Source organism: Tachypleus tridentatus, unplaced genomic scaffold (genome assembly GCF_004210375.1).
Source record: "Tachypleus tridentatus isolate NWPU-2018 unplaced genomic scaffold, ASM421037v1 Hic_cluster_2, whole genome shotgun sequence".
Lineage (NCBI taxonomy): Eukaryota > Metazoa > Arthropoda > Merostomata > Xiphosura > Limulidae > Tachypleus > Tachypleus tridentatus.
The window spans coordinates 12,698,258-12,714,455 of record NW_027467782.1 but is presented as its reverse complement, the minus strand read 5'-3'; the positions used below and the strand labels follow the sequence as shown (position 1 = coordinate 12,714,455).

General features: G+C 32.7%; 2 protein-coding genes across 2 annotated transcripts; both read right to left on the bottom strand.

Annotated features, from left to right (window-relative positions):
- Positions 1-4,364: 4,364 nt before the first annotated feature.
- On the bottom strand, positions 4,365-7,633 carry LOC143243127 (sodium- and chloride-dependent GABA transporter 2-like). Its single transcript, XM_076486903.1, has 4 exons — positions 7,536-7,633; positions 6,384-6,484; positions 4,853-5,023; positions 4,365-4,502 (listed from the first exon to the last, which is right to left on the bottom strand). The coding sequence occupies exons 1-4, from the start codon at positions 7,630-7,632 to the stop codon at positions 4,455-4,457; spliced, it is 417 nt and encodes a 138-aa protein (XP_076343018.1). The 5' UTR covers position 7,633; the 3' UTR covers positions 4,365-4,454.
- A 456-nt stretch (positions 7,634-8,089) lies between these two features.
- LOC143243296 (sodium- and chloride-dependent GABA transporter 1-like) lies at positions 8,090-16,152 on the bottom strand. The gene is made up of 8 exons (XM_076487148.1): positions 15,930-16,152; positions 13,765-13,897; positions 12,917-13,051; positions 12,253-12,356; positions 11,928-12,058; positions 11,528-11,640; positions 8,385-8,516; positions 8,090-8,137 (listed from the first exon to the last, which is right to left on the bottom strand). Exons 1-8 carry the CDS (start codon positions 16,136-16,138, stop codon positions 8,090-8,092), a joined length of 1,005 nt encoding a protein of 334 aa, XP_076343263.1. The 5' UTR covers positions 16,139-16,152.
- Positions 16,153-16,198: the final 46 nt, after the last annotated feature.

The following is a 16,198-nucleotide window of genomic DNA, read 5'->3' as shown; positions in this document are numbered from 1 at the left end:
GAGCTTAGAATCAAAATATTTTTAATTTTCGTTTGTTTTGAAATTCGCACAAAGCTACTCGAGAGCTATCTGTGCTAGCCGTCCCTAATTTAGTAGTGTAAGACTAGAGGGAAGGCAGCTAGTCATCACCACCCACCGCCAACTCTTGGGCTACTCTTTTACCGACGAATAGTGGGATTGACCGTCACATTATAACGCCCCACGGCTGGGAGGGCGAGCATGTTTAGCGCGACTCGGATGCGAACCCGCGACCCTCAGATTCCGAGCGCAAGCCTTATCGCGCTCGGCCATGCCAGGCCTTTCATTTTCGAGAAAGGAACTTCAGAAATCGATCTCAAATTGAAGTTACTTGCTCTATCAGAGAGTAAGACGTTTAGGGTCAGTAATATGATTATGTACTAAAAAAAGACCTACTGTTACAAATATGATCATATAATAAAGGTAGATCTAGTTTTAGGAATATGATCATGAGCTAAAGGAAAATCCAGTGTTAGCAATACGATCATGTACTACAGGAAGACCTAGTGCTAATAAATATGATCATGTACTAAAGTAAGATCTAGTGTTAGTAATATGATCATGAACTATGGATAGATCTACTCAATTATCATATTACTAACACTAGAGTAAGAACTAGTCAAGGTTCATATCACTAACACTAGAGTAAGAACTAGTCAAGGTTCATATCACTAACACTAGTTCTTACTTTAGTACATGATCATATGACTAACACCATGTGTTTCTTTCGTATATGATCATATTTTTAACATTAGTAACATTATTATGTACTAAAGGAGAATATAGTGTTAGTAATATCATCATCTACTGAAAGAACCTAGGGTTAGTAATATTATCACGTACTGAACATCTAGAGTTAATAATATGATCACGCACTAAAGTAAGACCTGGTGTTAGTAATATGATCATGTACCACAGGAAGATCTAGTATTAGTAATATGTTCATGTTATAAAGGAAGACCATGTGTTAGTAAAACGATTATGTACTAAAGTAAAATCTAGAGTTCGAAAAATGATTATGCAGTAAAGTAAGATCTTGTGTCAGTAATATGATCACATACTAAAGTAAGATCTAGTGATAGTAACACGATTACGTACTAAGGTAAGATCAAGTGTTAGAAATGTGATCCTGAACTAAAGGAAGACCTAATGTTAGTACCGTGATCATGTACTAAAGGAAGATTTATGTTAGTAATATGATCTGTACTAATCGAAGATATAGTGCTAGGAATATTATGATGTATTAAAGGAAACCTAATCTAAGTAATATTCCTAGCACTATACCTAATCTAAGTAACCTAATCTAAGTAATATGATCATTTAACAAAGTAAGATCTAGTGTTAAAAATACGATCATGTACTGAAGATCTAGTTTTAGTAATATGATCATTAACTAAGGATAGATCTAGTGATAGTAATATGATCATGTAATAAAGGAACGCCTAGTGTTATTCATATAATCATGTACTAAACTAAGACCTAGTACTAGTAATGCGAGATTTTTGTCAGTAATATGATCATCTAGTAAAAAGTGTTCTTGTGTTAGTTTTGTGATCATGTACTAAAGGAAGATCTAGTGTTAGTAATATCAAAATGTACTAAAGGATGATCTCGTGTTGGTAATATGATCATGTAGTAAATGAAGACCTGGGGTTAGTAATATAATGATGTAGTAAAGGAAGACCTTGTGTTAGTAATATAATCATGTACTAAACAAAGAACTAGTGTTAGTTATATTACCATGTATCAAAGTTAGTAATATCATCATGAACTAAAGATCTAGTCTTAGTAATATAATAATGTACTAAAGAGAAACCAATGTGATCATTGTGATTACATTGATCAATTATGATCATGTAATAAAGGAACACCTAGTGTTATTCATATGATGATGTACAAAACTAAGACCTAGTATTAGTAATAAGATCATCTACCAACGCGAGATTTTTGTCAGTAATATGATCATCTAGTAAAGAGTGTTCTTGTGTTAGTTTTATGATCATGTACTAAAGTAAGATCTAGTGTTATTCAAATGATTATTTAGAAAAGTAAAACCTAGTGTTAGTAATATGATCATATACTAAAGGAAGATCTAATGTTTGTGATATGATCATGAATTAATATAAGATGCAGTGTTATTAATAAGATCACGTACTAATGAAAGGCCTACTGTTACCAAGATGATCACGTACTAAAGGAAGTTCTAATGTTAATAACACGATCATTTACTAAATGAAGATGTATTGTTAGTAATATGATCATGAACTAACGTAAGATCTAGGGTTAATAATATGACCATTTAGTGAGGACGACCTAGTGTTAGTAATATGATCACGTACTAGAGTATGATTTATTGTGATAAGTCACGTACCAAAGGAAGACCTAGTATTAGTGATATGATCATGTGTTAAAGGATGATCTAGTGTTAGTGATATGATCATGTAGTATAGGAAGACCTAGAGTTAAAATATGATAATGTACTAAAGGAATATCCAATGTTAATAATAAAATCTTGTACTAAAGATCTAGTGCTAGCAACATCATAACGTACAAAAGGAACATCTGGTGTTAGTAATATGATCATGTACAAAAGAAAGATCAAGTATTAGTAAAATGATCATGAAGTAAAGTAAGATCTAGTATTGGTAATATCATCATGAACTAAAGAAAGACCTTGTGTTAGTAATATCATCATGTAATAAAGGAAGACGTAATACGGTCATGTATTAAAGGAAGAACTAGAGTTAGTAATATCATCAAGTACTAAAGGAAGACCAGGTTTGAGTAATATGATAATGTACTAGAATAAAATCTAGTGTTACTAATTTGATCATGTACTAAAGGAAGACCTAGGGTTAATTAGGTGATCATGCACTAAAGTGAGATACATTGTTAGTAATATGATCATGACCTATATTAAGATACAGATATAGTGTGAGTAATATGATCATGAACTAAAGTAAGATCTAGTGTTAGTAGTGTGATCACGTATTGAAGATATATAGTTAGAAATATGATCATGTTCTAAAGAAAGAACTAGTGTTAGTAGTGTGATCTAAAATGTTAGAAATATGATCATGTTCTAAAGAAAGAACTAAAAAATGATCATGTACTAAAGAAATATCTTGTGTTAAAATATGATCAAGTTCTATAGATCTAGTCTTACTAATATAATCACGTACTAAAGGAAGATCTAGCGATCGTAACATGATCATGTACTAATGAAAAAAACGTGTTAGTAATACGATCACGTACTAAAGGGACCTTCTGACCTTCTGTTAGTAATATGATCACGTACTCAAAGAAACCTTCTGTAAGTAATATGACCATCAAATAAAGGAAGATATGGTGGTAGTAATATGATCATTAACTAAAAAAGTCCTGATGTAGTAATATGATCATTAACTAAAGAAGTCCTGATGTAGTAATATGATCCTGTACTAAAAAAAAATCTTGTTTCAGTTATATGATCATGAACTAAGGTAAGATCTGGTGTTAGTAAAATGATAATGTACTAAAGGAAGACCTAAGGTTAAAAATATGATCATGTTCTCAAAGAATATTAAATATTATGAATGTGATCATGTACTAGAGGAAGATCTAGAGTTAGTAAAATGATCATGTGGGAAATTAAGACCGAGTGTTTGTAATATGATAATGCACTAAAGGAAGATCTAGTGTTCGCAATATAGTCAGGTACTAAAGATCTATTGTTAATAATATGGTCACGTACTAAAGGAAGATTTAGCGTTGGAAATATGACCACGCACTAAAGGAATACCTTGTGTTAGTGATACGATCATGTAGTAAAGGTAGATGTGGTGTTAGTAATATAATCAAGTACTAAAGGAAGATCTGGTATTAGTAATGTGATGATGTACTAAAGAAAGACCAGGTGTGAGTAATATGATCATGTATTGAAGGATTCTCTAGTGTTAGTAATATGATGATGCACTAATGTAAGAACGAGTGTAGTAATACGATGGTGTACTAAAGGAAGCCAAGTGTTAAAATACGATTATGTACTAAAACAAGATCTAGATTTAGTAATATAATCATGTACTGAAAGAAGACCTGGTGTTAGTAATATTGTCATTTTCTAAAGGAAGATCTGGTGTTAGTAATATAATCATGAATTAACGGAAGACCTAGTGTTAAAAATATTATCATATACCAAACAAAGATCAAGTGTTAGTAATAAGATCACGTACTAAAGAAGGATCTAGTCACTAGATCAATTATACGTTGACAATCCAAGAAATACTTCACATTTAAATGTTAAAAAGTCTATGAATCTAGTGTTAGTAATATGATCACATAGACTTTTAACATTTAAATGTGAAGTATTTCTTGATTGCCAACGTATAATTTCCAATGTTTGACAGTTGATTCGTTTGAGTTTTGGGAAGCTCGAAATCTTCACCAAGTGCCTTTGTTTATTTCTTGGAAGGTCGAAGTGTAGGAGTTATGCCAGCAATCAGCCGCTGAAATGAAAAAAAAAAACGAATTCAATAGTTGAGGTATAACTTCCTAATCTGAATATTAACCTCATTTATCATCATAAATATTATATCTGGAAATATTAACATAAATGATATTTATACGTAAAGAAACTGGTGTATTTCAGTAATATTTTATTTGCCAACTTTGAGACTGTCTCTATAGTCAATATAAGTGTTGAAAATCTACTACAATATGATCATATACTAAAGGAGGATCTAGTGTTAGTAATATGATTATGTACTGAAGGAAAACATGATAATAAGTTTCAGTATAAATAATTTATCAATAATATTTAAAATTTTACTTTTGATAAAGACGAAAAGCAACTCACGTCCTTAAGAGAACCTGGTGTTACCAGCATAAAATGAAAAGCATATAACGGAATCCATAACATTGAAGCCAGGGCTATCCCCCAGCCTAAGACTTCTCCCCACCAAGGATAAACGTAAGTCTCTGCATACACCAAAGGCTTGTATCTCAAAACTGAAAACAGGAATATTCCCTAAAGGAAATATGTATTTAGAATTAGAAAAAAGACATTCTCTGGTTCTCTGAATGAAACTGAAATAAAATTGATCATTTGTGTGTATATATATATATATATATTAGCTACTAAAGATAAGGTATTTATTTATATGTTTTGATACTGTGAGAAACGTAACTGAGTTAACATAATGCCAGTTTTATCGAGTAAGTGAGAAAAATGATCTGTTATCACAATTAACATATAGTATTCTCACTTGCTGAATGTTCAAGGTTCATTTCGTTACTTACAGTGAACAAATGTACAAATCCAGGTCCTCCATTATCCTTAAATACTTTTATAACTCCACCATAGGTGAGGGTCAATACAGTTTACCGTAACTGAGATATGGCGTGGCTGTTTATGTCAATGTCAGTGGCCGAAATAAATAATACTATTATGCAATCTGTTGTGCTGAAATACAACTAGTTCTCAATATCAGAAGTGGCGATTGAGGCTCATTAAATGTATCGCCATCTATTGAATGACACCTCAAACAAAATCAATAAAAAATTCACACTTCTGGTTTGGTTTGTTTTGAGTTTCGTGCAAAGCTACATGAGGTGTATATGCGCTAGTCGTCCATAATTTAGCGGTGTAAGACTACAGGGAAGGCAGCCAGTCATCATCACCCTCCTCCAACTCGTGAGCTTCTCTTTTACAAACGAATAATGGAATTGACCGTTACATTATTACGTCCCCACGACTGAAAGGACGAACATATTTGGTGTGACGGGAATTCGAACCCACGACCCTAAGATTACGAGTCGATTGTCTTAAGCACCTGACCGTATCGGTCCTACATTTTGTGTATTCAAGATTTAAACAATTATAAAAATAATTGTGGTATGTGTAGCCATCATTTCTTTATCACATAATTATAAATAAAAGTACTGTGTGCTCAACATGAACAGGACTTTCAGTATGTCAAGATCCTGATTAAATACTTATTGATAAATGTTTTAAATGTAATACAAAAATTGCGGTTGTTAAAACTAAATTTAATTTTCAATGAACGGTGCCATCTTTAACACATAAAACATTAATGTTTATATCAGAATTGTGCCTTTTCAACCCTGAAAGGTGCCACAAACAAACTCCGATATCAGAGTTGAATTCAACAATCATAGAAATCTATCCTTAAATTTTCATTATTCCAGTTGGATTTTCAGTCGAATTTCGTCCTCTTCTTCTTGGAAAGGAGTCTGTGGCATTTAGGTGAGGACGTTTCTGGGACCAAACCCGAACTCACCATTAACATACCAATAATCGCGTGCTGATATAATCCACTAATTCCAATGTTATACTGTTATTGGTAATATAGGGGTATCAAACTTACCAAACAAATGGCTGGAGAGACAAAAACCCAGGTAGCGAGGAAGTACCAGTTAGGCCGATATCCTGTCATCTCTTCAATGTTGCTAGACAACCTTTTTACACCTGAAATAATTTATTGTTATTAATATTTTAACAAATTTATTGTTTTACTGGTTGTTACCTTCACGTAAAAAAACCACTTGACATAAAACTTGAATTAACTCAAATCTACAAATTAAAAGTGTATTTGTTAATTAATAGTTCAAAGTTTATAATGAAAACAACTGAAAATCCCACAAAAGATTAAAAACAAAAAAAGCCCCTGGTGGTTAGGGCGCTTGACTCGTAAACTGAGGGTCGTGGATCCGAATCCCCGTCAAACGAAACATGCTCGCCCTTTAAGCCATGAAGGCATTATAAAGTGATGATTAATCCCACCATTCGTTAGTAAAAGAGTATCCCAAGAGTTGACGGCGAGTGGTGACACCTAGCTGCCTTCTCTCTAATCTTATACTACTATATTAGTGATGCTAGCGCAGACAGTCCATATGTAACCTTCGCAAATTTAAAAACAAAACAAAAGGTAAGAAGATAATTTAAAGGATGAATAGCGAATCTGATCCTTTGTGGAGATAAAGTTAAAAAAAACTAGAAAAAGTGAAGCTAAGAAAAAATTAAGTTGTTAAAAACTATTGACTTTTGAGTACAATAATACAAGGATTAAATGTAATGAATAATTAACTATCATCTCTAAAGTGAAACTTGAGTAAGACACAATCTTCTACGGTTAACTTGAGAATAATATATCATCATCTTTAGGAGAGCTTGCACATAGTACAACAGCACATTCTAGAGTTAATTTCAGAATAATATATCATCATCTTGAATATAGCACATCAGCACATTCTAGGGTTAACTTGAGAATAATACAACAACATATTTTAAGGGTAACTTGCATATAGTACAACAGCATGTTCTAGGGTTAACCTGCATATAATAAGATACCACCCTTCAAGATTAACTTGTTTATTGTACAACAGCTCCTCCTAGGATTAACATACGTAAAATACATCATCACATTCTACGGAACAGAATAACAACATATAAATAAACAGATATATAAGAAGTGGGAAGTGGCGTAAGAAATAATGCAGGACATGCATTTGAAACTTACCATAAACCCATGTAATAGCTATAGTTTGAAAGAAAACAGTGAACAGTAGAGTCATTCCACTGGCAGAATAATAATCCATCAGTTGAAATATGTACATGCCCCCCCTGAAAAGTAAAATGATTATTTTAGTGAATAATACAATCAGTTTAAAGAAATCCAATCAGAATTATTTATTAACAGTTTCGTTTTTATTAAATATATTTTATTACAAGTTACAGTTTCCATATTCTAGATACAAGATAACACCATGGTAAAGCCACAGAAATAAACAGATATATCAGAAGTGGAACGTTACTGAATAAATATAATAGTATTGGGAGTTGTGCTTATGGTAAGTTTTATTTATTACGTCATTTTTTTACAGTGAATAAGATTTGTTTTAGACTATCCACCCAATATTAGACATCATGCACTACACACCCGACATAAGTCTTCATGTATTACACATCATCATCAGACATCATACAATACACATCATCATTAGATCACGTACTACACACCCAACATCAGACATTATGCACTACACATCATCATTAGACATTACATACTAAACACTAAACATTTGACATCATGTGCAACACATCATCATTAGACGTCATGTACTACAGACCAATCATCACATAACAAACTGAGACAGTTATAGATATCTTTCTACAGGAACTAACATCTCTCTCTACAGCAGTACCTTACTGTTATCATCATTGACGCCATTAATTATGACGTCGTTTATTTTGGATGAGATGACGGCTTGAGTAACTTTTTTTTTTTTGACGGACAAATGAAACATCTAGCATAATGATATTTTCCTTTTACTCGTTTATTGATTTTTTTTAATATTATGGAACATACCTTAGTGACCATTGGTAGGCCTAACATGTATAAGATGATAACAATTACTACGGTAAAAACTTCTCTTCGCGGTCTCAAAAGAGATGGCCATTCGTCCACGATACCTGTGATGAAAGTTTCCACGGTGCAGAACTGAAAAACAAAAAACTGACCAATATCAGTACACATGTTGTCATAACATACAGATCAAAGTAACTTAATAACATAGTTAGACAGATCTATATAAATTGTATATGTACACTGCTAACCAAAATCTTAAGATCAATGAACAAAAAGAGAAAATATGCATTTTGCGTTGTTAGACTTAACCACATATTTGAGTAGAGCTTCGATAAAGACAATAAGAAAAGGGAAAATAAAAATAAAAAACCTTTTTAGCATTTAATAGGAAAAATGTGAACACTATGAAATTAGCCTAAATACCAGTTGATCAAAAGTTTAAGACCGTACTGAAATGAAGCGTTAATCGGTAAACACGAAACGAAATTTAGTCATTTGTGTTTAAGCATTAGTATTGTCAACATCTTCCACTCGCATCTCCTGTGTAACATTGGGTACAAACATGGCAAAGGCAAAAAAGTTGACAGAGTTTGAACGTGGCAGCATTCTCGAACTGCAAAATTAAGGTTTCTCTGAACATGCCATCGCTGGTGAGACTGTGCGTAGTAAAACTGCTGTTGCAAATTTCTTAAAAGATCCTGAGGAATATGGAACGAGAATTTCAAGTGGTCAGCCCAAAAATATTTCGCCGACGTTGAGTAGGAGGATTCGACGGGTTGTCCGGCAAGACAACAGCCAATCGTCGAACCAGATTAAGGCCCTTACGGACACAGAATGCAGCTCAAGAACAATAAGACGGCATCTACGAGAGAAAGGCTTTAAAAATCGTAAACGTTTTCAAAGGCCACGCCTCCTTCCACACCACAAAACAGCTCAGTTAAACTTTGCTGAGAAGCACCAAACACGGGGCGTAGAAATGTGGAAGAAAGTTTTGTTTTCCGATGAGAAAAAAGTTAACCTGGACGGTCCAGATGGCTTACAACGTTACTGGCACGATAAGGATATCACACCGGAAAAAGTTTCTACACGACACAGTGGAGGAGGTTCCATCATGATCTGAGGTGCTTTCTCCTTCCATGGAACAATAGAACTCAGATTATTCAGGGGGCGTCAAACACCAGCTGGCCACATTAGCATGTTGGCGAGAGCATTTTTATTGACTGAAGGTTCCCGCTTGAGTGGAAATACCTGGATCTTTCAGCAAAACAACGCTGCAATCCACAATGCCCGCAGGACAAAGGACTTTTTGATGACGAATAACGTGATTCTTTGGGACCATCCAGCGTGTTCGCCCGAACTGAACCCCATTGAAAATGTTTGGGGGTAGATGGTAAGAAAAATCTATAGAAATGGACGTCAATTTCAAACAGTGCATGATATCCGTAAAGCCATCTTCACCACTTGGAATAATATACCAGCCAGCCTTCTGCGAAACCTTATATCGACTATGCCAAAGCGAATGTTTGCAGTTATTCGCAATGATGGCTGTACAACTCACTAATGAGACCTCTTATTGGGCATTTCCTACCCTGTTTGGGACTTCTTTCTGGTATGGTCTTAAACTTTTGATCAGCTAGTATTCAGACTAATTTCATAGTGTTCACATATTTCCCTATTAAATGCTAAAAAAGTTTTTTATTCTTATTTTCCCTTTTCTTATTTTCATTTTTCGAAGCTCTACTCAAACAAGTGGTTGAGTCTAACAATGCAAAATGCAAATTTTTTTGTGTTAATTGGCCTTAAGATTTTGGCCAGCAGTGTATATATATTTAGTGAATTAATGTTTTATATAATAAAGTTTCACACATACGTGTTATTATTTAGTTTGATAACGTAATACTTCATCTTGCGTGAGAGGACGTTTTAAGTTATTAGTTTCTGAAATAGAAGTTTATCTCTATGGATCACTGAAGAATGGTACTTTGAAATTTCTTGCATATTGAAATATTTAACCAGCGATAAACAGTTAAACAATATGTGGTTTCGCATCCATTGTTTGATTTGTTAGGTATAAAATAGAACATAATGTAAACTCATGTGACGTGCAGCAACAAGTATATGTGCCACACAACAAACATGTGTTAGAGGTCGCAGTTGAAACACACAACAATCTGAAACTAGGACTAGAATAACGTGGTGAGATTTGTCGCAGGTATCAACCACGTAACTCATTAGTGACATATGTAAGAACTTACAAACATATGTAGCAACTGCAAGAGGTATTAACCATGTAGCTGATATAGTTCATTACTGTGACATGTGGCACATAACTAAAAAATGTAACACGTAACAGCCATGTAACTTGTTACTAATATATGTAATACGATAGGAAAACTTAGGAGGTATCCATCGTGAAGATGATATCTGTTATATGTAGCAAGTTACATACAATTGTAGGATGTAGCATACACACGTATTAACAATTGTATTGTAACTCGACACATGACTTGCAACCAAATATTTGATAGGGCAGAGGAGGAAATAAAATATATGATATTAGCAACACACCAGAAGGGCTAGTTTTGTTAAACTGAAAAATTATATGTTACACGCACACCAGGGAATAATATATGGGAGTCATGGAGTTAAACAGTTCGTAGCTTCTACCGTTAGCTCCTGTTGCTACTCAGGTTGTGAGTGTAATTAATGACAATGATATCCTTTCATTTCATCAACTACAAGTTTTACAAATTTCACGTACTAGCCTTACGTTCATTGAGGGATTGGCAGAATTTCTAAATCCCAAAAAACAGTCGCAACTTGCTAATTGTTTTCCCCTTACCTATCGGTTCTCTCGTATATCTCTTGTTCTTTGTTGAAATGTGTAATTGGGTAAAATGTAACGGACGTACTAAATAACACCCGCACGTTAACGTTACTCACGTTTTTATACTGCTGAAATTGTTTATTTCACTTCCAAGGAGATTCCATACGTTGAACCACGCACAAGACGTTAAAACTCCCACCAAGCAAACGATAACAGAAACGTATAAATTTAAAACAAAAACGAAAAGACAGTGTTTAATCCCTGAATATTTCACAATGTTGACGTACATTAACACATAAACATATTATCTGCTCACCTGACTGTTTATGCCGAGGATTAGCAGCATGAAGAAGAATACAGTTGCCCATAGAGGTGAATTATGCAACTGTGAAACAACTTCAGAGTAGGTGATGAATGCCAACCCTGGACCTGAAGAAAATACATCATGTTAGATTATATCTAAACAAGGACCGTGTTTGTACTCTGAAAATAACACAGCAGGTCACTGTCTGATAATACTTAGTGTATATTAAGATGTTGATACACTGTAACTTAACAATAGACGTTCATTTTAAATGTTTTAGAACCAAGATTAAAAAAATATATATTAATAAAGTTTGTTCTGAAATATTCTGTTACACGTTGATTTTGTACAGAAACAGAATTTTTAGTGTTTATATAAACAACTGAAGCACTAGAAGACTGAATTATCTTACCGGACTTTACAACGTCAGCAACTTCAGTCCCGTCACCTTTCAAGTAGGCCATGTGTCCGAGGACGGAAAATACAACGCTACCAGCAAATATACTGGTAGCAGGGTTAATAAGACAAAGAATATATCCGTCTCTAGAAATAAAGATAGAGAAACAATTATGAATGTGTGCAAAGTGTACAATAATATCCATGGAAACAGAAACACTGAAAGAATAACAAATACAGAGTATAGAGAATTATTACATTATTGAACATTTTTGTGCAAATCATTGTTAAATAATTAAATTAAAACATAAGAAAACATTTCTTAAGAGTTTGTTTGTTACCGGAAGAAGTTGTGGCTAAACTTGTTGTAACTTCCAAGAGTTACGACGGAACCGAAACCAACACCAAAGGTGAAAAACACTTGCGTTCCTGCTGTCACCCAGACCTAATAACATTAATACAATAAATTAATACTGATTACAAAGAGTTCACTTCTTTAAATTTAACACTAATTTAGTTTAGTTTCGTTTTGATTAAAGAATTATTAACTAGTATTAAAGATTGATAGCAAATAAACGAAAAAAAATCGCTTGACAGTTACTGATTAACAATGACACTGTTTTCACTAAAGACGTAAATTACAGTTACATTAGATGGGAAGTTTTATTTGTTGCCCAGTCTGGTTGTTAGTGTTTGTCTTCAGCGTCAGGGGCATTAAAATGTACGGTTAATCCTACTATTCGTTGGTAAAAGAATATGCCATTGGTTCTGTCCAACAACCTTTAACATCTAACATTAATATTTACTGGTGTTTATATCGTATATGAATGTAATAATGATAACATTGGAATATTAATATCATAACAATAACACTTAAATCTCAATATAGTAACAATAACACTTAAATCTCAATATAGTAACAATAACATTTATATATGAATATAATAACAATAACATTAGTATATGAATGTAATAACAATATCATAAACAATATCATAAACGAACCTTGGGATCCAAAAGTTTGTCAAATTGTGGACTAATGTAAAAAAGTAGTCCATCTCCAGCGCCCTCTAACGTCACTCCACGAATAAAAAGAACGATTAGAATGACGTATGGAGTGACTGCTGACACCTCAATAATCTGCAAACAATGAACAAATAATAAAGTAAAACAGTCCGAAGATATGAAATAATTAATGCCAGAAACATTAAAGATTATTGGATTAAATAAAAGGTGATGTTTTCTTATGATTACTGTAATTGTGTTTTATGTCGTTAGGTGATGTTTTCTTATAATTACTGTAATGGTGTTTTATGTCATTAGGTGATGTTTCCTTATAATTACTGTAATGGTGTTTTATGTCATCAGGTAATGTTTTCTTATGAATACTGTAATGGTGTTTTATGTCATTAGGTGATGTTTTCTTATGATTACTGTAATGGTGTTTTATGTCATTAGGTGATGTTTTCTTATGATTACTGTAATGGTGTTTTATGTCATTAGGTGATGTTTTCTTATGGTTATTGTAATGGTGTTTTATGTCATTAGGTGATGTTTCCTTGTGATTACTGTAATGGTGTTTTATGTCATTAGATGATCTCTCCTTATGATTACTGTAATGGTGTTTGATGTCATTAGGTGATGTTTCCTTATGATTACTGTAATGGCGTTTGATGTCATTAGGTGATCTTTCCTTGTGATTACTGTAATGTTTTTTGTTACTATGTGATCTGTTCTTGTAATTACAAAAATGGTGTTTTATGTCATTAGGTGATGTTTCCTTATGGTTACTGTAACACTGTTTTATGCAATCTTTCCTTTCTTTCCAAGTTTTATTTTAGTTTAAATCTTACCTTGCCACTTCTCAGTAGACCTTTCCAGATGACGAAATAAACCACAAACCAGGCAAGTAACAAACACAAACTCAGTTCCATGTTCTCACCTCCCAAGTCATGTAATCCCGAAGTAATCTGTAATGTTCGACGCCTTCAAAAGAGTAATAAATACTGTTTTATTGAAATGTACTATTAAACCAATTTCAGTTAGGATTTCATAATTTTTAATTTTTGAGTATTAAATGATAAAACTGTCTACTATGGTATTGTAAGTACCTTTCAAGCCAATAATAGAAACAAGGAAGGTTATTTAAAAACCAATTATACCTAGAAATATATGTCCTAAAATTTATCTTACAAGATTAACAATAAGGTTAACTGGGTAAAATTCTCACAAGGTACATGGTGCATCATAACTGGCACATGAGGTGTCCATTATTATTACAGTCATTGTTAGTTGAGTCTATTCCTAGATGTAGCTACAGTAAGCATCATCTGTTTTGTGAACCAACTTCTACAAAATATACGTATAACAAACATTATAACAGAATTAAAATTAAACAGTTATTTTGAATTATCAATCTTATTTCTAAACCATGAGTCACAACAAATAATGTAAGTGGCCATTGCATTATGTTGTCAGATAAAATCCAGACACTGATGTCAGACTAGTCAGCAGGTATGTAAAATCATTTAAGGGTTAGAATTTGAGTGCTTAGAAACGTAATATCTCAACTCCTACTGCCTTTCATAGGGCTGCAGCCAACTGTGAGAAGGCAGTTACGCTTAATATTCAGATACAACCTTAAAAGCATCCTAAAAAAAAGTTGAAACTTCCAACCTCCACTATTTTATTTAAAAATGATATTAAACAAAATTTAATCAAATTTAAAATTAAACTTTAATAGAAAGATGTTTGAATTCAAAATTTAACAATTATTTTACAAATATTTAAATTTTCTATCATTTATATAAAAAAACTTCTATTAATATTAATTTTAGGTGTTAACATATCTGCTAAAAGAAGTATCTTACATTCTAATACAAATTATCAAAAGTAATCATATTTTTATCTTTAACTTTATCATTGTTAAGCACAAAGATACACATTGAGATATCTGTTACTTGCATTATAAGTCTTCAGACAAACCGTTATGCCACTAGGAAGCCACCTTTACTTCTTTTTTTTTAACTATTACAAGTATTTATTTCAATTGAAATTCTAATACAAATAATTTTATTTAAAAATCAGTAGTTTTGTTTTGAAAATCATTGTATAATTTATAAGAATAAGGAGTTTTTCTTCAAAATATTTTCCTTTTTTTATTAGTAGATTTACATTGTATAATTTTCTAAGATAGTTATTTTGACGTTAGTTTGTTGTTGTTTTTTTAATTTCGCACAAAGCTGTTTTGTTTGTTTGTTTTGGAATTTCGCACAAAGCTACTCGAGGGCTATTTGTGCTAGCCGTCCCTAATTTAGCAGTGTAAGGCTAGAGGGAAGGCAACTAGTAATCACTACCCACCGCCAACTCTTGGGCTACTCTTTTACCAACGAATAGTGCGATTGACCGAAACTTTATAACGCCCCCACGGCTGAAAGGGTGAGCATATTTGTTTAGCGCGACCCGCAGATTACGAGTCGCATGCCTTACGTGCTCGGCCATGCCGACGTTAGTAAATGAATGTTTGTTAATGGAATTTATTTCAATAGAATTGGGAAGATCTTTATTACTCTGAGATTTACCTAGATTGAAACTTAATTGTAAAGGATTAGTTGTTTGTTCTACATGCTTAAACCACATATATTATAAGTTAATAAATAAATTATATTATCATTTTACATCGTGGTATATCTTAAAATAAATGTTGAAAATCCACTGTGGCTGGACAAGTTAAACATTTTGGACTATCGACAATATATTTTTCATAAATTAAAGTAGAAATTATAAATTACTGGTAAACAGTTAACTGGACTAAAAAACCAGTGTACAAATGTGGAAAATGAATAAATAATAACATTATGTTGATAGAAAATAGTTATTTAATTGTACTCCCATTGTAATATATATATGTATATATATACATAGAAAACAATATTTTGAGAACACTAGATCCAAATACGACTTTTATTTATTGATCGAAAATAAAAGATTCATCTGAAAAATAAAAAATTAAACCTACTCCCAGAATTCGGTTACAGGTGATTTTGCTTCGGTGGCTGTAATATTAAGATTCGTGATGTTGGTTCCCTCTTTCATACAGTATTTTGTGTTCCACCAATTACCACACGATTCCCAAGGCAGTGGTGACGTCATTGAGGAAAAGAAGTAGAATATAGTCCAAGCTATTATCACCACGTGGTAGATATTATAAAGACAAACGATGGTCATTGAAGCAAAGCCAATTCCTAGTGAAAGTGTAGATTACATAATATAAGAACTGTTGACATA

Excerpts from the sequence above, each read along its gene's own strand:
- LOC143243296 (XM_076487148.1), bottom strand. The coding sequence starts at position 16,138 with ATGACCATCGTTTGTCTTTATAATATCTACCACGTGGTGATAATAGCT. Across the intron at positions 12,357-12,916 it reads ACAAACTTTTGGATCCCAAG|GTCTGGGTGACAGCAGGAAC; the intron begins GTTCGTTTATGA and ends TAATGTTATTAG. Across the intron at positions 12,059-12,252 it reads TTTAGCCACAACTTCTTCCG|AGACGGATATATTCTTTGTC; the intron begins GTAACAAACAAA and ends CTTTATTTCTAG.
- LOC143243127 (XM_076486903.1), bottom strand. The coding sequence starts at position 7,632 with ATGTACATATTTCAACTGATGGATTATTATTCTGCCAGTGGAATGACT. Across the intron at positions 6,485-7,535 it reads AGCTATTACATGGGTTTATG|GTGTAAAAAGGTTGTCTAGC; the intron begins GTAAGTTTCAAA and ends AAATTATTTCAG. Across the intron at positions 5,024-6,383 it reads TCTCTCCAGCCATTTGTTTG|GGAATATTCCTGTTTTCAGT; the intron begins GTAAGTTTGATA and ends TATTTCCTTTAG.